This window comes from Lissotriton helveticus, chromosome 2_1 (assembly GCF_964261635.1).
Source record: "Lissotriton helveticus chromosome 2_1, aLisHel1.1, whole genome shotgun sequence".
Classification (NCBI taxonomy): Eukaryota; Metazoa; Chordata; class Amphibia; order Caudata; family Salamandridae; genus Lissotriton; species Lissotriton helveticus.
The window spans coordinates 1,938,871,894-1,938,896,442 of record NC_136059.1 but is presented as its reverse complement, the minus strand read 5'-3'; the positions used below and the strand labels follow the sequence as shown (position 1 = coordinate 1,938,896,442).

Below are 24,549 nucleotides of genomic sequence, written 5' to 3'. Positions count from 1 at the left end.
CAGTATGAATCCCAAGGGTTGGCTGCTTTGGCACCGTAGTGCTGATTCTTGCCAAAAGAGATTTTTAAATATAACTGACGGTTTTAAGACTGTTAGATCTGATCCCCGTTTTGATTTGAGTCATACTGTCACCTCTTACTCAGTGGGCAAGTTGTGTCAAGCTTGGCTGAAACATTCAACTTTACCTGCGGTTAAGTATCACCTTTCCAAACTGAATGCAGACGTGGATTTGAATGATTTCATTAAGGGCCCAGCTAGTGGCAGGTCGAAAAGGTGGTTATATGGTGTTTACAATGAAATTTGGAAACTCTCACAGATTGAGGCTGCTTCACGCCTTAGGGCTATTGATCAGGCAAATCTTGAGAAAGTGCTTGCAGTGGTTGACAATAGCATTAACGTGCTTTCCTCTAGAATTTACACATTAGATAATATTGTGTCGTCTGTTGTTGATATTGTACATGATGAAGTATCTGTATTATACCATGGTCAAAATCAATTACGTTCAATCATGCAATTTGCATGGACACTTCAGACTCTGAAAATGGGTAAAGTTCCCTGGGGATACATGAATGTTTCTTCTTTATTTGCACCGTTTAATTTGACAGACAAACAACGCTTGCTTTCAATGCGTGATGCTTCCTTTTCTATGCTCCATATTGAAAGGTTGGAATCTTTACCTTTTTCTGTGGCAGAATCCACTGCTGCTACGTGGCTTATCCACGGTTTAATAACGCTGCCTTTTGCTTTATATAAGTTTTCAAATTGTATGAAGTATGTGCCAATAGGTCGTTTTGAACCCTTAGGTAGCGGTTTTCTTCATGAAGTCTGGTCACTCCCATACACATACAGATGTTTCAAGGATGAACAAGAGGTTTATCTGACAGGGGATGAGTGTACTGAGACGCCAGATCATTCTTTAATGTGCAGACACATACAGTTACACGGTTCATGTAACAAGGACCGACCGAATATGGCTTGCGTTTTACAGGGCACGCCAGTTCCTGCTATCATCCCCACGTTTAAATTGTTAGAGAATGGTAGTTATTTAATGCTCAATAATGAAAACTGCTGTGGTTTAATTAAAGGTATAGCTTTCATAGTAACGGTTAGTGAGCGAGTTATTTGCTGCAGAAATGTTCTTTATCCTCCCACACGTGAACATAGGGAGTCTTCCATTTGGCCACAGATACCGACCTTGGGAGCAGAATTCAGCGGCATGGCTAGAATAAGAGCTCTATTGTCCCAGAAAGAGGTGGCCTTGAGCTCGGCCCGTGAAACTTTCGTGCTTCACATTGCTAACACCCGTACGGAGGTTCAGGCTCTTTTAAACACTGATTTGCCTTTGCATTTCGGAGCCATGGTCCGTTCTATCTTTAACGCATCCTCCACAACGGGCCTAGCACATTTTTTTAAAGTTGTTAGCGGTGGTCTCGTGACTTCCTTTGAGAAGATTTTTGGAGTCATCCCTGCCTTCTTCCATTCTATTTTTTCATCCTTATTTGGAGGGTTCCCGTTTTTGCTTGCATTAGCGGCTGGCGCATTGGTGGTTTTCTGCCTTTTTAAATATGGATGCCCTTCTTGTGCAAGACCACGCACAGCTACTACTGACGCGGTTTCGCAACCGCATGCTTGATTACTATGGCACACTGCCGTTAGCGACTCTAAGCACGGCGTTTGGATTATCTTTTCGGTTCTCCTATTTCACCTGTGTCCAGCCTGTATTTCGCTGTCTGACCTGTGATTTCCTTTGGGCCATTGATTTGTGTCTCTGCGGACCAGCATCTTCTGACGTCGATTTTGATCAACTGATGAGTCCTATCATTGCTCACGAGTTGGTTTGTTCTGACGAAAGGATTATGGCCTTGGCGGTGGCACATGGACTAATGGGTCCCTGGGATGTGTTGTCGGCAGCGCAAAATTTCTTGGAACTAAGTTTTCTTGAGAACCCACCGAGCTGTCCTCTGATGGTTATAGAGGATCCGGTGCTGGAAGATCACGTATGTTCCTTTCATCTTTTAAATTGGATGGCTGAACTGTTTTCGGATGAGGACAGTGACTTTCTCCTGGAGGCTGTTGCAGCTTACTTTTCATATACAGTCTTATCATAGACACTGCCTCAAATTGGCATGCTGATTGATAGCATTTCCTTGATTTTATTGACTTTTGGTCAAGACATTTTATTTTTGCTTACCTATTGGCTTGAGCCACAGTATACTTGTGGGCTATTTTTCAGCATTAGTTTTTATAAATTGAATTTTTATTCATGCTCGTTTATAATTGGATTCTGCTCTCATGTGATGGCACTTCTGTTATCTTATTTAGTCCGTTCTCGGATCATGGGGGGGTGTTGTATAGCTCCTATATATCCCTATATCGTGTTAAGTTAGCATAGGTACGTTCGAGATTTAAACGCCATTTTTCCTTTCTTGCAACTTCTGCACACGACCCTTATTTGTTGACTTAGCTTTCAACCTAGTAGTTTGCCGTGGTGAATGTGAGAATAATATGTTATTGCTCTGATATCTACTTTGTTTAATAAAACATGTCTGCACGGAGAGTGCTGAAGTTTCAGGAGCAACACGATATGGAATTGTTATGAGGTCTGATCTCCACGCCTTCATAGTCATAACACAAGTGCAGCCTTTGCCAACTTGGGCTTGAGGCGGGATTGATATTGCTTTGCACGAGAATTGTTAACACACTTGATGCGGTGCACATGCAGAGAGAGCTGGTGTATGCTGATGTGATTCCTTCATGCTAGGACACTAAGGTATGGGCCCGCCCTAAAACAACCCAAAGAGACCTTCTTAGATAATAATATAATATATGTGTTAGGGAGGGTGAGATATAAGTGTTGTTAACTCTTATTCATTACAGCATGTTAACATGCTGTCACCATTCGCTTTTTATGTCTTAGTAACTATGCTGATAATTTTGATACTGATAATAAGTATACTTGTATTATCAAAGATACTGCGCCTGAGAAGACGGCATTAGTAAATAAACATTTCAAATGCACATGTGTCTTCTTTACTCCATGTTTTGGTTTGTAATGATAATATAACGAAAGAGTGTTCATGAGTCCCACGTACCCTGAGGTACTGTAAGTTCATGTTCTGGTTTGTCTAAACATTGGGTGTTTGATATGTCCAATGAGACACTGTAGCTAGCTCGGTAAGGGGTGAGTTGGTTGCTAAGGTAAGTTTTGGGACACCCTAATTTGCCGAGGTTCCACTCCTCTGTGCACAGTTCTGTGTGAGTACAGAAACCCTGCAACAGTGTAAGGGCCTTCAGTCCCTGGCGAAGTCTAATGTATAGGAAGACGTCCAGCGGTGTCGGTTGTATGCCCTCAAATAAATGGTCCATGGAACGGAATGTGCCATTATGGTACAGGTCCCCCCATGTTTCGACATGTATGTTATGTATCAACTTGCGAAAACCCGCTTCCTGTAGTAGGGGCAAACGCGGGTGGTAAGCCAGAGGTAGCAAAGGGGCATAGAGCATTACAGCCTCCAGTTTAGTAGTAAGTCGGGACCACGCTGTCACAGTGCTCAATACCGTAGTAGGTGTTTTATCTCTACCCGTTACCAAGGCATAGAGCGCTCCTTCTATCGGGATAGGATGGGCCAGCCAGTGTTCAACCGCTAGTTGGGGCATGTATCGAGGTTGGCGTACCCAGAAATATGCATAATGAGCTTGTGCTGCTAGGTAATATAATTCAAAATTCGGTATACCAAACCCTCCTTGATTATAGGGCCTCACCAATATGTCCCAACCTAGGCGGGGCGATTTTCCCCCCCATACCAGTCTTATGAGCTCCGATCGAAGTTGCCGGAAAAAATATCCACCCGGGTAGAATGGAATATTCAAAAATAGGTATAGCAGTTGGGGGAGGATCACCATTTTAATTAAGGATGCTCTACCAGCTAAGGAGAGTGGCAGTGTGATCCATCTCGTTACCCTATCGGTAATACGCGTCAAGGTGGTGCCATAGTTAGCTCTAATCAATTCGTCCTTATCTTTCTCGATGTTGATGCCCAGATATTTAAAGTCCCCTTCACACCAGTCGAGGGGGTAATCAAGATCAAACTTAACCGTGGTCGCAGTCAGTGGGAATATGCATGATTTACCCCAATTGATCTGAATACCTGAGAGTTTGCCAAATCTTATAAATTCTCTCAGGATGGGGTTTAGGTTGGCACTTGGGTCACGCACATATAAGGTGATGTCGTCCGCATACAACGATATCAGTAATTGACGTTGAAAACATCGCAGGCCAACGTCTTTGTGATGTTGCCGCAGTTTTGCGGCCAGCGGCTCTGTTGCTATCGCGAACAGAAGCGGCGATAGGGGGCATCCTTGTCTAGTGCCTCTGGTTACCGGGAATTCCGAGGATAGCCTGCCATTAATAAGTACTCTAGCCGCAGGGCGTTCATACAGGAGCTGAATCCAGGAGATGAATATTGCCGGAAAACCCATTCTCTCAAGGACTCGGAAAACATAGTCCCATTCCAGTGAGTCAAAAGCCTTAGTGGCATCAAGAAAGACGGCAGCCATCGGTAGCTCTTCATGTACCGAGTCTAGGACAGAAAAAAAGGTTCTTAAATTATGCGATGTGGCCCTGCCAGGCACAAAACCGGACTGGTCTGGCAAGATCAGGGCCGGGAGCAAGAGGCTAATGCGAGTGGCTATCAGTTTGGCAAGTATTTTAACATCGCAGTTCAGCAGGGATAAGGGTCGGTATGAATCACATTTGTTCGCAGGCTTCCCAGGTTTTAGTAGTGATGTGATAAGTGCAACTCGCATAGAGGGCGGCAAGTGACCCACCTCAAGAGCATCCTCGTAGACCTCCTTCAGTACAGGAGCCATGAAGTCTATGTATGTCTTATAAAATTCAATTGGGATCCCGTCTAGTCCTGTAGCTTTCCCGGATTGCATGCTCATAATTGCATCCCGTACCTCGTCCACTTCAAAAGGGGCACTTAAGAACGCCCTCTGTGCGTCACTGAGCCACCCAAGGGAGACGTCTACCAGATAATCGCGTAGATCGAGGCTTCCCGATCTAGTGGAGGTGTACAATACGCTGTAGTGCTCCACAAAGGCATTAAGAATCTGAGCTGTATCTATAAACATTCCACCGTTCTGACTCTCTAGTTCTAGTATAACATTAGGTGTCCTGGAGAGTTTGATCATCGCAGCCAAGGCCTTCCCTGGTCTCTCGCCCTCGCCATAACGCCGAGCAGCCCAGTATCTGCCCCTAAATTTAGTTTCTCTGTTCGCTTCCTCAGTGTATTCAGAGACTTTCTCACGGATAGCCGATAGGGTAGCTTCGTCTGCGTCCAGACTTAATGATGCCTCCAGATGTTTAAGGTCGGCCTCAAGTGATGTCAGCCGTGTCATGATGCTCCGTAGGACTCCGGAGCCTTTGGCTATACAGAGCCCTCTCAGAGTAACTTTAAACGCGTCCCAGATTGTCTCAACGTCATTGACAGAGTTTTTGTTTCGCTTAAAAAAATCTAAGCATTCACAGCGTAATTCTTCCTGGAAGACAGCGTCAAGCAGCATCGTAGGCTGCATACGCCAAGCAGTTGTGGGGGGGCCTAAGTCTGCCGAGCGGAGTGTGATTTTTACAGGGGAATGGTCAGAGTACGTCCTGGGGAGGTGCATCGATTGAGCAAGTGAAGTGGAGAGTTGCGGTGTCAAAAGAATATAGTCAAGGCGCGCCCAGGAGCGAGCCTGTGCCGTGAAGTGCGTTCCTTCCCTGGAATCAGAGTGCAAGTGCCTCCAGGTATCCACTAGGCTATGGTCAATGAGCACCGAGCGCAGTGCGCATCTCGCCTTGGTGTAGTGGTGCGGTGATGGATGTGATCTGTCCACCGTGGGGTCCAGAGTGGTGTTGAAGTCTCTCCCCCAAATAATATGTTGAGGGCCGGTTCCTACAACCGCTGCCCACAGTTCCGTAAAGAACTGTGGATCATCAATGTTGGGGCCATAGCAACATACCACTGTTACAGCGAGGTGTCCTAATCTACCCCTCAGCATACAGAATCTCCCCTGGCTGTCCACTGTTGTACCAGCCATAGCAAAGGGCGTCCCTCTCTTCACAAGTATCGCAGTACCCCTAGCATAGCTGGAGAAGGACGAAAACACAGAGTGAGCTGCCCACCTGGTGGCAAAGGTGTGGGAGGTGTGTGCCTTGAAGTGAGTCTCCTGCAACAGGGCTACGTGCACCGAGTGCCGATCTAGATAGGATAGGATTTGACGGCGCTTCCTAGGGTCACCTAAGCCCCGTACATTCCACGTTAATACATTTAAGTCAGTGTCCCCCATGGATCAGGCAGTGTCTCAACAACTAATAAGCGAAGTCCTATAGGCTGATGGGTCATCATGTCGAGTTTTTTAGGAATATACATGCCAGGATAAACTCGTGACATAATGCTTGTGTGTACTTCACGTCGAGCGAGAGGGGACTCCCGCAAGTGATCATTACAAATCCCTGCAAGAATCAGATGTAAGAGTTCTTTGAAAATGTTTTCGATTAACAACTTTCTAAAACTTGTGAACAGTTTCCCAAATGTACCCCAACTCGGGGTCACCTCCATTGTGCCTAAGTAAAAGAGTGCGAGTGTCATTGCAATTAAGTGTACAACAGTCTTTGCACAACACCGTACAGAAGAAGCAGCAGCGTTATCAGGCAGAAATATAACAAAGGCGGGCTGAAAAGGGATTACTCCTGGAAGTGCTAATAGGTAACTCGCCTCCCACAATGAATAGATGTAATCGTGCATGCCTGTCGGTGCTACAGCCAAAACAATTCGGAGGCAATAATGGCAAAACTTACATAAGTTGGTCCCCAACCCTCCCTCCTCCCACTGAAGCAACCCAAACTTGCCAGAAACCCCTTCCCACCCTCCACCCAAAACATTCAGTAACCAGCCCAACAGCTGCAACGCAGCAAACATTACCAAGGGGGTATACCCTATGGGGGTCATCCAAGGACACACAGAGCCACCCCCTACAGCTGTCCCCAGTCCTGTACCGCCTGAAGTAGGCACAGCTAAGGAGAGGGGGTGGTGCCCGATTGTACATTACCACCAGTAGAGCAACACCCGTCCACGGTGTATTCGGTTCCCAGCAGTGTTCAGTCTTGATCGAGAGTCTTCCAGGAGTCTCAGGAAGGCAACAGTAGACCAGCAGCGTGCCTCAGCGATCGAACCTGCCAGCTAGCCATCCCCATTCAGCGATTGTTCATCCTCACGCGCCAAAGCGAAATCTCCACCCCGACCAGAGCGTGCATGACGCAGCGTTTTCAAAAAGTCGCTCACTTGCTGTGGATTTGTAAAAAAAATGTTGCTTGGCTTGGTGGGTCACTCTCAACTTGGCTGGATAAAGTAATGCATAATCAATTTGAAGTTCTCTCAGTTTGCGCTTGACATCCATGAATTTACGACGTTGTTCTTGCACCACAGGGGTGAAGTCAGGGTAGATAGAGAAAGTGACTCCGTCATAAGACAAATTGCGGTTGGTGCGTGCCGCCTTTAGTGCCGCGTCCCGGTCTCGGTAATTCAAAAGCCTCGCAATGATGGGTCGTGGTGGGGCACCCGGCTTGGGCTGAGGGCCCAGTGAACGATGCGCCCTCTCCACGATGAATTGCTTGGAGAGAGCATTAGGGCCAACAGTTGCTAGAAGTATTTTCTCTACGTACTCCTCCATGCGCCCAGTGTTGGTGGATTCTGGCACGCCCACCACGCGAATGTTGTTTCGACGACTTCTAGCTTCCAATTCCTCGTTTTTGGCCGCAATAATTCTGAGGACATTGTCCATCCTGGAGAGTTGCGCGGTATGAGAGGCTGTGGTGTCATCATTGGTGGATATCCGCCTTTCCGCTTCTGAGATGCGTTCCTCGTGGACGTCTATTTTCTGCGCTATGGCGTCCATTCTGGAGGAGATCCGGTCGACCTTATCCACTATTGTGGCAAATCCCTGTCGCATCTCCTGCATCAATTGTTGCATGTCCGCCGGAGAAGAGCCAGGGCCAGTCCCGGATGTCGCCGGGCTGCGGGATTCCCCCGCGTCCATCGTCTTTCGTAGTCCTTTTTTGGAGGCCGATGAGTCAAAGGAGAGCTTAGATTGCCTGTTATCAGGCTTCCCCATGTCGATTTAGGCAGGGGTATGTAGCGTACAGCTCCGGCCTTCCCACGCGTGGCACCAGGTCGTCGTGTGTGAGCACAACACTGAACGCCAGAAGTCCCCACAAATGACGGGAAGGGAGCGCGGATCAAGTCAGTATTGGCGTGGCACGCTGGCGGCCAAGGAGGAAGAGCAGCGCGCTTGCACCTAGGGGCCCCAGGCCTCCAAATCCGCTTGCAGTGTGTAATAATACCAGTGTTCAGTGGGTAGAAGTGGAATGGCAAATGTTATGTGCCTCTGGGGCCAGTGGGCAATGGAGTGGCGAGTGGTTCAGTTGGAGGCCTAGTAATGCAGCCAGGAGCAAGAGTGTCCGGAGTCCACAGTCAGCGGTCGCCCTCCAACCATGCGCGGGCGAGGCGCGGGTCACCTCAGCAGGCCGGGTGGGCAGGCGCGGGCCCACAGTGGGAAGCACCGTCCCTCTGTTAAGGAATAGCGTCGAATTGCTGCTGGTATCCACCTCTCGGTAGGCAAGTTTCTCAGGTACTCGGGTAGAGATGTGGCGCCTCGGTCAGACACCACCATTCAGGAGCGGCGTGCCACTGCGTTCCAATTGCCACTTGGAATGAGTCCAAGGGGAGAGATTATGCAAGGAGCAGCCTTATTTATCCGATGTGCCAGTTAGTGCGTTACTTCACGGTAGCACCCCCTCAGGCAGTGAAGTGCATGGTGCAATACGTGAGTGACGTATGGAGCTGCAGTCTAGGAAGTTTGTGGTGTGCAAGGCTGTGCATCCGTCCCCAATGTGGCCTGGCCGCCTCACCCTGCGCATCAGCTATTCTATAGGGGCGCACACTCACCACATCACCTCTCCGGCAGTCGTCAAGGCCCTCGGTGTACAGCCGTTACAACGCCCGCCTGATGCGTGAGCATTGGTCGGGACCACAATCCTCCGTCGCGCACAGCAGCGGTTCCTGACGGCAGGCCGGCGAGCAGAAGCAGCCCCGTCCACGCCGGTCGGGGAAGGGCGTCCAGACACTCCCGCACAGGTAATGCAGTCAAGGGGGGCTTGGGGCACCCCCGAGAGCCAGCGGCCCTACAGGACGCAGCAGGTCCCCCGCAGGTCGTTTGTTGCCTTCACCTTTCCTCAACAGACGCCGCTCCGCGGTTCATGGGTCCCCACGGTCCCTCTCTAGCCAGTCTCCGCCGTTGGTGACAGCGGGGCACAACGCTTCTCCGTTGGTCCGGCGGCGAGGCAGCCTGGTGGTCAGCGCAGCATTCCGCCAGGCGAGGCCTAGACGCCTCGTGGGCAGCAGGGGACTGTCGTGAACATGGGTTCCGGGCAGGGCAGCCAGTCGCACTTCAGCCCAGTTCTCGGTGTGCCGCCTCTCCGGTGGTAACTTCACGCCGGCCTGTCCGATCGTTCTCAGGTTTTCACCGAGTCTTCCTATTGGTATGACCCACACGATCAGCAAATTTAATGGGTATTGTCACTGGTTTCAAAAGGACAAAAGGATTATGCGAGGATCATGCAATCAGGCAGCAGGAGCCTCACTGCAGTGCGGCCATTCTGCGTGTGCGCCCTCGACTTTCTGGTGTGAACTTGGTTCGCATACCCACCTCCGGGGTTGGTATTGCTGGGGTATCTGTTTTAAGGTAAGGAATCTATAACTAACTGTTTCTTTCAGATGAACAAGTTACTTACTTTTGGTAACAATATATCTGTAAGAAACATAGGTTAGTTATAGATCCTTATTGCCCCACCCATCCTCCCCGTTCTGCAAACTGACTGCTAGGGTTAAGGACATCCTTTCAGGGTCCTAGTTTTGTGCACCAGTGGTATGTGTCTTGCATGGCTCTGCGCTTCTGGCGTGGAAAGTCGTAAATATAACTGATGTCAGCACCCGAGGGCGGCGTCTGTTCAGCTACCGCAACATCATCCCGGTGACCACGATGCCAACGATGGACGCGGAGTCGACCGACGCCACCTTCCGACGCGCAGGGGTACTGCTACGGAACTTTTTTCCGGATTCAGTCTGACGCCTGGGGGTAATTCTAAGGTAATGAATCTATAACTAACCTATGTTTCTTATAGATATATCGTTACCGAAGGTAAGTAACTTGTTCTACACCTCTGCTCCCCTTTCACCCCGTTGTCAATCGCATTGTGGTTATGTTTTGATTTTGTCATGCCCCTTTGAAGTCCTTACCAAATTCCTTATGTTGTCATATATTGCACATGACCTGTGATATGCACCTATTGGTTATTTCAAAATTCAAGAATAAAACAGAAAAAAAAGAAAGAAACAAAGTATGTTGAGAAAAAGTTAAGGCAGAAAATTAAGACAGAGAGCACCTGAAAACAAGGCAATACTAAAAAAGGCAGAAAAAATATTTCTAAGTGTACAGTAGGACTGTAGGAAATATGATTGGTAAACTAACAGAGGGAGTGAGGCTGCAGTTGTGATGTGAGCAGCTGCTCAATGCCCACACAGTTAAAGCAATCTAACTTCTATTTAATAAACAGGTTGCAGAGATAAAGCTGCATATGCCTATTGCAGCAGTTTCAGAAGTTCTAGGTCATTTCATGAGCTCCCCGTTGTTATGTTTCATATAGGTACTCTAATATAGGTCCAGAGAACATCGTACCCTTTCCCTACATTATCTCCCCTACATTTCACATGAACAAGCTTTATAAGGACATAACCCCTAATAAGGACAGAACGCCTTATAGGGACAGAAGGCCTTATAAGGATTGACGCCTTTTATGGACTAAACCTTTCACCTAGTTCCATTCAGAGGAAGGGTTTTTCCCAATCAATAATGCTAAGACGTCATCCTTAGCACATATGAATAATTTATGAGGACACTACCCAGGGGGTATACTTCACCTCTCCTATCTACGCACAAGGTTTAATCTCGTACGTCATCCTCATACTAAACAATGGCTAACACACGCACAAGGGGCAAAGGGACTCTGTATAAAGACAGCACCTTTTGCTATCAGTAGTTGGAGGGAAACAAGACTTCAAGGCCGACACACTGACCAGAGACGCTGAGGCTCCTGCATGCAGTCTCTCCAGCTGACAGTGGTCTAAACATCCTTTGTGGGGTGTCCAACTCGACCCCAAGATGAGGTAATGGGGTTCGACTCAATCCTACCGGGATTCTAGGTTCCTAGTCTTATTAGCTCTTTCACACCTAATCACATGCTAGGTACACTTAGGTACATCTAGGCAGGCATCGTAGGAGTATGCCCTTTATTTTATAAATGCATTTTATATTCATGTATATGTTCATGACTATTGCAAAATGGTAGAACTGTACCATTCCTTTTTATTCACTGTACTGCTGATCCTATAGCTCTGCTACTGTGTAACAGTTGTAGTAGCGCATATATTTTACACTAGAAGAACAACGGTAAATAAATTCTTATTGTAAATACGCTCAACTTTTTCTTCTATGTAGACAAAATGAGCAAGCACGAGTGACTGGGTGAAAAGTAGTATATTGTGTTCACCAGTCTGAGGAATCAGGGTTTGTTGTGTTCTGAGGTTGCCAAAAACGAATCTGTCTCATAAAAGGAGATTCTAGTGACACCGTGAGCTAGCTAATGCAAATTAGGCTAACATACGCGGTGGGGGTGCACAGAATCCGTCTTCCACCAGACCCACAGTGTATGTTATCCAAAAGCGCAGGTCCTGCAGGGGTGCTATAGGAACTACACTACACCATAAGACTGTCTCCAAAACCTTTCACTTTGTCACCAATACATTGGAAAACATGCCATATAAGGAAGTGTTTGTCCATAACTAGCTGCACTCACTTTCTCAGCAAGTTTACCTATTCATAATCATTTCTGCCTTCAGGAAAAACCTCAGCTTTTGCCATCCCCTTCGTGGTGATTTTCTTCCAGGACTGCTATGTCATGGTGGTCCCCAAGAGGAAAAAAAATCTAAAACATGCTTCACAGTGGGAGAAATTTCACAGTGGGAGAAATCTCAGAGAACATGTATGTCTTTCATTATGTTGACGTCTAAAGACAGCCCCTTACCTTCCCATGGGAGGTCTTAATTTAAAAGAAGTGTAAGTGGCATGTCATGCCTTGATGGCATTACGGACCTTCCACTGTGAATATTTTTCCCCTGAAGTGTTTACTGTCATGCATGGGGGAGCCACTTTGTGTCTTGAATGTCCATCAGCTGAGCAAACAATTCTAACTTCAGTACGCTGGGGTGCTGGATGCCATTCTTGTGCTTCACAAGCCAAATACTGGTCAGTGTGCTACAGGTCATATGAGGCTCCCAGGCTTGTTATCAGATTGAAAGTCTTACTGCAAATTGACCTTTATTGAACCTGGAGACTGTCTTTCTGTATGTAGTTTCAATGGTTTTACACCTCCAGGTGTAAGATTTGGGTGCTTGCCCAATCGACCATTCAAGTGCCTGCATTATAATGAGAGTACCTGGTTATATCATTTGAAGTAAAATATTATCTAAGGCCTCTGGACACCACTGGTAACAACAGTACCGACTACATACTGTGCCCAGCTATCTCTCTCTGGCCCAGGACACGAAAACAAGGTCTCATGAAAGCATAGTCATTTTAAATGTTACCGGTCATGAGTGGGACGGCGCGAGGTGCCGTGCGTTCCCTGGTCCAGAGAACATTCTATCTTTTTAGATTGTTCTTCAAAATGTAGAAGTAGTCGGAGGATAAAAATGTGGGGGATACAGTTATTCACTCTAAATCATAAAGTACATTTGCTTCTATATTTATGTGCTTGGTGCTCTATGTTCTCATCCTGCTGGTAAATAAAGCATTAACGTTAAACTGAGTAAAACAAAGATATTTGGCATTAGCCGTGCTTACTAGCTTTCTTTTTTATTTTTTAGCTTTGGAACCTCTTGAAGCCTCATGAAAAACTAAAATCCAGAATTACAAAGCAGTGGGGTGACATTGGTTTTCAAGGAGATGATCCCAAAACAGACTTCCGGGGCATGGGCATGCTGGGGTTGGCAAATCTTCTGTAAGTGCGTTGTGTATTTTTCTTGTTTAGCTTTGATTAGGTCTCTGACTAACCTGCTTTGTTAGGCACTACATTTATTGAACTATTTTTTTCTGAAATGTCATTTGTCATTCAGCAATCCTATAACACGAGTTGTAAAAGCATTGACTGTATAACATTGAAAATATGGTAGTATTGGGGTAGTAAAGTTGCTGTATGACTAACCATAAATGTCAGAGTTGTGTATATGTATAGATCTAGTTATATGAACGCCACAGTGCAAAGTTTGGATCCATAGAGGAGTGTTTATTAAGAACAACAAGTCTTAATATGAGCGTGACAATCTACACTGTTTGAAATCCATCTTGCAGGGATGCTTCAGAGCTCATCCTGTCTTCTACCATACTGTCCTACCCTTCCTGCATTAGCACCTAGCCTTTATCAAGTGATTATATTGCGAGAGACACTTTGATACAATTAGGCTTTGCACAAGCACAATAGAACTCTATCAAATTGTTAGTGCCATAGCACAACAGGGGTATTAATACCAATGTAGAAATGTAGATAAATGGGACCAAGTTCTAACTCTCGGAGCAGAGAGCTGTTTGCTAACATCTTTTCAGAACATTAAGTGCCCCAGCCTCTACAGTTATCATTCTATAAATGGATCCTGATATTTAGCAGAGTACAGTTTGCTTGAATGTAGAGTTTATAGTGGAGTGGTTACATTTTTTGCAATTATATAAATAAATGTGAGAACTTTGCCCATTAGCCCAATGTCGTTTTTTTTTGGGTTTTTTTCTGAAAATTTTTATTTTGCATAATACAAACCTCAGTTAAACAGGCAAGGTACATATCCGTTTTAAAATCATTCTGTTCTTCATTACACACAAGCACGGTCAAAATCACAACCATATTACATTTCATTAATATATCACAATGTTCATTATCTCGCCGTGAGCCTCGCTCCCCCACCCTTTTACTCCACGTCAGAAACATCATCTTCTTGATCTGAGGGGGGATCACAAATGTCACCCCGAAATTTATTCCAATTACTCCAGATTTTACTCCACTTTTTGGGGCACGCTCGATTAATGAATACGGACTACTCGGCGAACATGGTAGCATCCATATCTCTCCCCCATGCAGTTAGGGTAGGCACCTCCGGCACACCCCATTTCTGGGCGATGTTCCGCTTAGCAATCACCATACACAGCGCAACCCAGACCTGAGCCAGATTGTTCAGATCATTAGGTTCCCATACATTTAATAAGCCTCGTCTCGGTTCCGGTACTAGGGAAACCCCTTCTACCTGTGAGATCGTCCGCATCACTTGCCTCCAATACTCCCATTATCCTAGGGCAATCCCACATGGTATGAAAAAATTTACCTTCCTCTCCGCAACCTCTTAAACAAAATGGGTGCAGTGTTCTGCCAATCTTGAGCAGGGTGTGTCTGGTGTAGTATGCGCGGTGTAATATTTTCAGCTGCACAAACCTGAGTCTAGAAGGTATGCCCACTTCCCGCGGAGAGGCCAGCGCCTCCTGCCACTCAGACTCATCTAGTTCCCCCACACCCCTGGACCATTTTTCACGCAGTGAACCCGTCGGGTCTGGCATATTATTTATCAATTTCCGGTAAGTGAGGGAAGTCGCTTTCTTCTGCATATATTCTGTGAGCAATCGTTCTTCCAGGGGGGAAGCCTCAGGGACCTCTGTACCAGGGCGCAGCGCTGACATCAGAGCATGTCGGATTTGCACGTAGCAAAATCGTTCCCCACTCGCCATTTCATAGTCTTGTTGGAGACTTTCAAACGATACCATTTCACCATTGTGCCAGAGGTCTCCCACCGTGAAGATGCTCATGTCGTCCCATTTATCGAAACCTTTGGTATTACGGAGCTTGCCTAGACGTTTAGTGTCCTACAAGGGGGTAAGTTGGGTCAGTACCCCACGCCAGCCAAGCTTGGTTTGAGCAGTATGCCAAAGGACCAATGTGTGTCTAAGAGGACCGAACACCGTTAGTGTCAGTTTTTTATCATAGAGAGGAGATAACATACCTCTTGTGCCTAGGAGGGCCCAATCTACCTAAAATGCCGGGTCACTCTAAGGAGCGTGCAGCCATTGATTAATTATCTTCAATTGCGCTGCCCAGTAGTAAAATTGTATGTTTGGAAGTGCAATCCCTCCGTCGTACCAGCTTCGCATTAGCTTGGACTTCGCTATGCGTGCTGGTTTGTTGCCCCATAAGAGGCCGGAGACCTGTGCCTCAAAAGCCTTGAAATATTTTGGGGTAACCACAAAAGGCATGTTTTCTAGTACATATAAAAATCGGGCCAATGGCATCATTTTGAATAATGTCGCCTTTCCTAACAAGGTCAGCGGAAGGGCCTCCCAATGCCGCACATCCCTCCTGAGACGGTCCAGAGGTGGTTGCAAGTTTTTTCGAAGAATTCCACCGCATCCATAGCAATATATATGCCCAGGTACCTGAACGCTCCCTCTGCTGGTCTAAGCGGGCAATCCGGAGGAAGTCGTGGGGGTGGACCGTGGAGGACAAACCTGACCGACTTTGACCAATTTATGGTGTATCCCGACGCTCTCCCAAAAATCGCACATATATTAAGCAGAGGCAGCATAGGCCGCCTGAGGGAGGTCAGATAGAGCAATACGTCATCCACGTAGAGGGATATTCGGTCTTCCCAGCTGTCCGTCCACTTGAGCCCCTTTATCATTGGGTCCCACCGGATCCAGGCCGCCAACGGTTCCAGCACCAAGGCAAAGAGGAGTGGCGACAGCGGGCAGCCCTGACGCGTTCCACGCGTCAGGGGAAAATCTTCAGAGATCTGGCCGTTGACGGCAACATGCGCCACCCGGTTGGTATAGAGAAGCCGGACCCATCTGCAAAAGGTGGGGCCAAACCCCAGATGTCGGAGCACTGCGAATAGAAAGGGCCACTCGACCATATCGAACGCCAGTCGTGCGTCTAACGATAACACCACCGCTGGTTCCTGTAAATATGTTGCCCGCGCGAGTGCTCCATGTATAGCTCACCAGGTATGCCATTCGGCCCCAGTGCTTTACCCGACTGCAGTGCCCCCATTGCTGTCTGTAGCTCCTCTATGGTGAGATCTGCTTCTAATCCCCGCGCCGCTTCTGGGGTTAGCTTGGGCATATTAATGTCCTGGACGTAGGTCAAAGCTTCCTCTATAGTCCAATGTCGTTTTTAAGAGAACCAGAATGATAGGCACATGGATATTAAGCAATTTGCCCAGAATCACCTGATGTTGAGCCACGGCCGGGATTCAAACCAGGTTCTCCAGTTTCTCCCCAATTTATCTTGCTTGTTTGTTAGCTGTTGCTCAGTCTGCGATTAGCTTAGGGATAGTGACATGACTACGTCCTCTTTCGTCTTGAGCCTTTTACCAACTAGAAATTCTCAGACTCAACCAACTTCTTCTGGCGTCAATGCCTTCTGTGTTTAGCTCTCCGTTGAGGCCATTAGCAACTCCACTATTGAAGGACACATAAGAAGTGAGAGAAAGACTCTTCACTTCCTCCAGTGCACCTGTTTTCCTCATCTTAAGATCCCTTTTCAAACCAAACCTCATTCCTGTTGACTGTGGCAGTGCTACACCCTTCTCCCCAACCTCTTCATCAGGCATCCCAAGTCACCCATGCTGGACAGCCCTGGAAAGGGCCCAAACTGCTAAGAGCATCTCCATACTTTAATTCGGACCTTACTCCTCTGGGGTCACAGTTAATCCATAATTCAATGAGTTTATTGTTACCCAATTTACAGCTACACCAATGCTGGCAAATGCAAAAACATTTAGGTCTATCTAGAAATGTCGACCGTTTCTTCCTATTATCCACAAATTCGGAATGGCAGACTATTTGCCCGAGGCTGGGGGCATGTGGGAAATTAATTTGCGGCCCCAGAAGAAAAGCGTTATTTATTAAAAAAAAATAGTAGTAAGGGAAGTTGTTTTTTATGAGTATTTGTCTAATATAGTGATGTATGTTATGAAAGTTAGTTATAAAACTGATCGAATCTTTGTTGCGATGTTTCTTTTTTCTCATTTCCTGCACCAAGTTGGATCGATTGAAGATGTGCACTTTGCTAATGTTTTTTCATAGCGCGTCCGATCATATTCTCAAGCTGCTAGATGGTCTGTTAGATCATGGGCTTTGATCTTCTAAACTAAGTCCTCATTTCAGTTTCTTTTAGTCTTTAGGAATTCTCCCCAATTGATGTTGCCAATAATGCTCAGTAGATAGCAACTGCTGGCTAGAAGTAATGAGTTGCTTCAGTTTATTTTCTTTTTCTTTCTTAAGTAGTGTTGTTTGTGTTTTGTTGTTTGTAGTATAAGTTGTGAAATCCAATAACTTGCTGTGTGTTTTCAGTTGTTAACGATTGTATGTTCCGGCCAAAAAGTAAAATCTGTAACATCTACAAAAGATGCGCAAAAGATCACATGTGGAAAAAATGTGTTGAAAGTATCAGTTTCAGAGCCAATGTTTCTTAACTTTCACCATGAAGCTGAAACAGATGATGCTGCAAATTTGGAATCCATCGCTGTGCCTTGCATCTGTAAAGTGTATTGCTTTTTAAAACTGAAGTTATTGTTTGTTATGCAAGATCTTAAAATATTAATTACCATATTATTGATTTAAAGAAAGTGTGCAGTCCAGATCTATCTTTGTATTCGATTGATGTATATAGATTCACCATATGAAAAGTGTCTAGCACAGTCTTTTTGCCACTCAGCATTGTCTAATTTTTGTAAAACAAGCTTAGTTTCTTGGGTGTGAGGAAAGACTTTTCTTTGGTGGCTCTAGATGATGGTCCACACATTCGTAAAGTTGTGAGTGTATGCAATCGATTCCACTTGTATCTGGTCTTCCATGTGGCAGAAAAATCCTTTTTATTTACTTTGGGCAAAAAACAAAAGGTTGCCATTGTTGAATGTTCTAGGGTTAGATGTTTTTCTTCACTTAAAAGTAATCTTTGTTCATATTAATTTTCCAGTTTTCTATATGACCCCTGTATTTTGTTCATGAGGTTCAACAGTTGTTTATGTAGCAGATGGTATCCAATAGTTGTCATTCTTTCTCCTTAAAATAATCATCAGGGTGTAATGTGACAATGTTGCCCCCTTTTTCTGCCTTTTTGATAATGATTTCTTGTTTTTTGTCTACCTGTTTAAAGGTCTATCTTTCTTATAAATTCATATTAGACAGTAGATATTTCTTCTGCTTTGTATATTTGAAGGATTGATTATCCAAATATGTTAAGGTTGATATGCCGAATAGGTCAGTGGAGTTCCCTGATGGTAGTGAAGGAGCGAATGTGAGTTTAGCTTTGATTGAACTTGTCATTGTATTTGCAGTAACAATTCCTAGATTTTGAGCAAATATCAGTTGTAGATGAGGAGCTACGTTGGCCTGAGTCTCATAATGTTTCAATAAGATGTATTTTCCTCCAGTTCCCCGGCTGTAAATGGACGTATCCAATTTCAGTTTTCTTGCTTGTTGCATAGGTTGGAAATTGTAGAATGCTTTTAGTTTCAGTTTGTTTCCTTGTGAATGTGAACAGGTCTGTTTTGTTATATACCAGGTCTCATTTTGACGAGGAGCTGATTGAGAGGCATTTATTAATTATCTGCATTACTGTTTCTGTTAGTGTTTCAGAGAAGAGTTTTACAGCTAGATGGAGGAATTCATCTGGTCGTTTTCCTGTTTTTCCCCAGTGTTCTATAGTGGTTGCCCCTGCTGTTGAGAGTTGACTGTTCCAGATTGAATTTGGTTTTAATCAAATGCTTGTATATTGTGCGTTTATGTTTTGATTTCCAAGATTATGTCATTGCATCTCTAATGTGACTGTGGATTCTTGAACTCCGCTTCTTGGGAGTCAATATCAGAGGTGATCCCTGGCAGTGCAGATGACTGTTACTGTCACACTGGGTGCTTCTTGGTAGATCATTGTATTTTTTTAGCAAATGTGTACACTCTTCCAAGTGTATTGTGAATGCTAGTTCTCAGTTGTTCCCTCCCATGAAGTATCGCCGCAGGACTTGTACTCTTCCACTTCTGCCATTGTATTTTATGTCTTTGGCACTTTTTTTGTGTGTGAACAAGCATTTCTTCTAAATGATTGTGTTTTGTTGTCCTGTATCATCGATGTGCCCATTTTACGTATACGGCGCTATATCTGCTTGAAAACTCAATGTTTTGTGTTGCTGTATTTTGAGGTGTGTGACAGGAAAATGGAAGGTACTTGACAACACCAGATTTCTAAGTGGTATGACTTTTATTTTGAAACCGTTTTGTTTAGTTCCAATCAGGTCTTACTATAACTCTCCGGGGTCTCTTTCGTCCTCCTCCTTGTATTCATCTTGGTTCCTGCTCTGGTGGGGTCGGCTTCGTATGACATTGGGGATAGGAAGACATAGCACTTAATATTTGGGCTCTTGTGCCTAGGTTTTCTCCTTATCTTCACACCACAATGTGATCAGTGTTGTTGTCAGTAAGGAATAGACTCCTTACTTTTCCTGCCTGTAGTCTTAAACACCCTGTGCACAATAGGTTCTGTGGAAATGGTGCCTGTGAAACATATAATATATTTATAAAAGGGGGGTTAGTGAAGGTGAGAAGGGTTAAGACTTGACTGTCCGAAAGAACAGACAATTACCCCCTCAACTGTCCCTTGAGGGTTCTCTGTCTGGATATCAGGAGATCAATGCCATCCCTCATCCAACTTCTCCTGTATTGCCGCCCACCACTGCACAGGCCTGGATCCCTTCCCCAGTACTTGCCTGAGGCCACAGTCCCGACATAAGCCTGCAGCAGTCTCATTCTTTGCGCCTCTCCCCGAGTCTGCCAAATCCGTCTTCACATTGGAGAAATCAGGATCCAATGCCGTCTCCTCGCTGCATCTTCCTTCCCATTTTCTTGAATCCTCCGCCTGTTCTTTCCATCGGATCCATGTCCTGAGTGGGTTGACTGGTCCCACAGTGGTCCTTCGGAGCCTCCTACCCCTTTCGTTGTTTCTCATCCTCTCTATTCTGTGTTCTACTCCTGCGTATGCCTTACACTCTCCACCTTCTTCCTGGTTGCTCTCCTGAGGAAAGAGGTCTCCTGCCCCTTACCACTGATTTGGATACCGCCAAGTCAGCAACTCGCAATCTGGTATCATGCACGCCTGTGCCCCTGGGGGTCCCGTCTTCCAAATACCTTGTTGGATATTCCGTGCAGCCCATCACAAGGTGCTTTGATGCTTTTAGAGTTACTATTTTGTGACTTCAGAAACAGTAAGGAAATATTACAGTGAAATTGGATTATGTTCACAGTGTTTATTTCTGTTTCCATATGCGTGGTGGGTGCTTTATGGCCGTATCAGAAAAAATAAGGAAATGTTAAGATGAAATTGGATTACGTCCAAAGTGTTTATCTCAGTCTCCATATTGTGCACCGTGGGTGCATTTTGCCTGTATCAGAAACAGTAAGGAAATGTTACAGTAAAATTAGATTACGTTCACAGTGTTTATTACTGTTTCCATATTGTGTGTGGCAGGTGCTTTGTCCGTATCACGTTCAAAGTGTTTCTTTTATGTTCCATATTGTGTGTTGTTATGTCCGTAAAGTTTAAGTTTCATATTTTAAATCGACTTTAGATTTGTGTTGTTTGCTTTTCTACTGTGAAAATAGTATACTTTTTATGGGGAAAGTGGACCAATATTATTGGGCTTGAGTTTTGTTTTTTTAACCCTGTGCTGCGCTTGTATTTATTTGGTTTCATCTCCACATTTGGCATTTTGAGCTTTTTTTTAGGATTGGCCTGTAGCTTCACTCTTCTTTCCATTTCTGCATGTTTTACAACCCATTTTGCTTACCCTCAAATCGGCCCTGTCCCTCTTTATGCTGCTAGTTTCAGCTCCACACCCTCCCTCGTTTCTGATTCGCCCATCACTCCCCCGCAGCCATCCCTCCCTCCCCCCAGTCATTACTTGGCCAGTCTCCGTCTACCATTCTTGACCTGTTGCTGTTGCTTGTTAGGTCTTGCCTAGCGCAGCGCTCATGCGCTGCTCTATGGGAGGCTTCTTGTGAGCACTCCAAACTTCTCTGTGTGGGTCTAACTCCTCCCACACTTTGGATTGGCCTTTGCGGGTGGCTTTATATAATGAAGGCACGCAAATGGCCGAAGGCGGGTGCATGTCCCACCTCTTCTCCAAAGGTTCACTCGTACAGCGGTTTGCTCTCGGGAGCGAGCAGCGGCACGCAGGGTGTCAGCTGCATTCCTCCTGGGTCAAGTTACCGTGCTTTCTCTTTCGCTTGTTTTTAATGCTCGTTTATGGCACTATTTACATTTGTGTTTGCCTCTAGAGCTCACGCTTGTAATAAAATAAATTAAAGATAGCCTGTGTAGCTGTTTGAATTGCACAAATTTTGGATACCACACAGCTTTTAGTTTATCAGAAAGGCACCCACTTCAGGGACGCCAAGCTTCTGGTCGTTGTCTTTCCTCACCTGCACTGCGGGGTGATGGGCATTTCTGCTTAGTTTGCATTCCTCCTCACCACTGCGAGAAGCAGCCTACAGGAAGAACGCCGCTTCTGCCTTTTGTAGGTGAGCAGTGTATCACCCCAGGTAACTGCCGAGAAGGCTCCGGCCGGGCAGCACAGGGAAAGCGGCATCATGGGGAGTTTGTCCCGGTTTGGTTCACCCTTTGTTTGTTCGCTCATTTTCGTAATATAAAGCACCGATAGTGGGTGAAAATATGCTTCAGACTTAATAATTAAATTGAGTTTAGTTTGATTATGGCACTATTTACATTTTTGCTTGCCTCTAGAGCTCACACTTAAAAAAATATATATAAGGAAGCCTGTGTAGCTGTTTGAATTGCACAGATTTTAGATGCCACGCAGCTTTTAATTTATCAGGAAGGCACCCACTTCAGGGACACCAAGCTTCTGCGGGGGCGGGGGGGGCATTGCTGCTTAGTTTGCATTCCTCCTCACCACTGCGAGAAGCAGCCTACAGGAACAACACCGCTTCTGCCTTTGGTAGGGGAGCAGTGCATCTCCCCAGGTAACTGCAGAGAAGGCTCCGGCCGGGCAGCACAGGGAAAGCGGCGTCATGGGGGAGTTTGTCCCTGTTTGTTTCTCCCTTTGTTTGTTCACTCATTTTCCTAATATAAAGCACCGGTAGTGGGTGCAAACATGCTTCAGGCTTGATATTTAAATTGAGTTTAGTTTGATTGTTTGATTTCTTGATAGATTGATTTATTCATTTATTTATGGGCCATGTCCACTTGAAGCACACATGCCCAGCGGACAGTGCCCTTTCAAGAGCCAATCCCCGTTGACAATCCGCATGGAGGCCTTTTTATGTCACCGCCCAAACCCTCCCCTCCATCTTTGTGGGCCTGTTCTGCTGATCTCTGCCGGCCCTCGGTGGAGAATGTGAAACATGAACCGGTTGATGTTAGCAATGTGGAACGTAGCTTCCTTTTTCAAACTAGGTCTAACTCTTGCAAATGGGAGACCTATTGGCTTGGCCAGTGCTTGTTTTTGGTTATCTCTCCTCTGATAGTGTCTTCAATGTTTTTCATGGATTCATCCGACTCTATTATGAGTTTGTTGCATTCCTCCCCTGCTACATCAATCTGTTGTCTCATCATGATATTTGATTGTTCATCCTCGTTGTTTTCCCATTGTTTAATTTTATCCTGGTCTGTTGTATCTAACAGGAGAAGCTATAGAATTCTGAGTGTGTGTGTGTGTGCAATTGGATCTGCTTCCAAAGTGAAGTTTTTGGTATATAAACTACCCGTTTGGATAACTTACATAATAAGTATTCTTGTAAAAGTTGTGATAGAAGGTTGGATGCCTGATGTGGCAGACCAGTCTTTCAAGATCTCTTTCACTAAATGCAGGGATGCTGTCTACCACAACACCCTCCATCTATGGATTTATAGGAATATGAAATGCATTAAATTGCTGTGGACCTACAGAACTAATAATGTACAAGGGATGAACGCATTACACTTACCCTTTCTATGCCAAAGTCCATTAATGACACTGTTGTCATTGAAGCCTCCTATTGTCCTCCTCTCATCCGATCGCTGTTTGTGTGCATCACTAGAACTTGCACCCCTTGTTGATATTTGGTACTGAGCTAGTAACAAAGCCTGGAGTGGTAGAATGGATGATCTGTACCATTCCACCCTACTTATGAAGTTTTGAACCCCCATCCAGTAGGAGGTTATTCAAAAAGTGGTGACCTATATATTCGATACATTATTACATGTATCACTTTGTATTTTCTTACAGTTTTAAGAATACATACCAAGTTTGAAGTTGTGATTTTTCATGAATAGCCTTGAAAACAGAATCAAAATATGTTAACTGACTTGGCTAGGTCCGCAAAATTTGTCATTGTCTCTAAGCATTTCTACTACGGATCAGTGCATGTGGAAACATGAAACATCTAACAATGTATTTTTTTTGTATTTGTTTAGATATTTTAGTCAACATTACACTGGAGAGGCTTGCCAGGTCCTCTCTCATTCATATCATCCAAAAATGGGGTAAGCAAAGTTTGACTTCCTCTATTCAAGATAAAAAATCGTTTCAGTGTGAAGTTTGTGCATTTAACATGCCATTTTTATTACAGACTGGTAACTGCTAAAAGTGCCTCCAGGAAAATTTACTTCATGTGTATATGGATTATTTTTCATTTATTGAAATAGTTATTAGTTGAGAATTATTCCATTGAACATTTTAAACAAAATGTCTACATTTATTGCAATCTAAAATGCGAAATACTTGAAATATGATTTCCTTAGTAGTTTTTAAAAATTCTCCAGTGCAGAAAGTTTGGCAGCAGAATGTATATGACCAATCAGTTCAATTTTAGCAGAACAACTGCCTATTCGATATTTTTAAGGGGGGGCGGGTTTAAAAACCTTCAATTTAGAGTGTCCGAATAGTATAATCCATTATAGTGTGTAAAATTCCAAACTTTGTTGTAATATGACCTGTACATCATCCCATACTCTTCATTATCTGATCCATTAATGTTATGTTATGTTATGTTATGTTATATGGAGTTTGTAACGCGCACAATTACTCTTGAGTATCCTGGCGCGATGAGGTCGCAAGCATGTGGCTAGAACAAGAATTAGTAAGCCTGGTTAAAAAGATGAGTTTTGAGAAGCTTCTTGAACCGCTGGAAGTCCTGAGTGTGACGCAGCACAACAGGAAGGGCATTCCATAGGGAGGCTACTTTGACTGAAAGTGACTGGCCGCCCATCCTAGAACGACAAAAATGCGGGGTGATCATCAACCGATGGGAATCAGATCGTAAAGATCTCCTAGGTGTGTAAAAAGCCACCCCTTTCCTGATGTAGGA

At 45.1% G+C, this 24,549-nt stretch overlaps 1 protein-coding gene across 2 annotated transcripts in view; it reads left to right on the top strand.

Moving 5' to 3' along the window:
• The window catches only part of ELMOD2 (ELMO domain containing 2), a 162,326-nt gene that overhangs the window by 89,318 nt on the left and 48,459 nt on the right, over window positions 1–24,549 (top strand). For both annotated transcript variants that reach the window (XM_078676868.1, XM_078676869.1), the window contains 2 exons: window positions 13,023–13,156; window positions 23,657–23,725. In XM_078676868.1, the coding sequence (XP_078532994.1) occupies window positions 13,023–13,156; window positions 23,657–23,725 (203 nt within the window). The remainder of the gene's footprint in view (window positions 1–13,022; window positions 13,157–23,656; window positions 23,726–24,549) is intronic.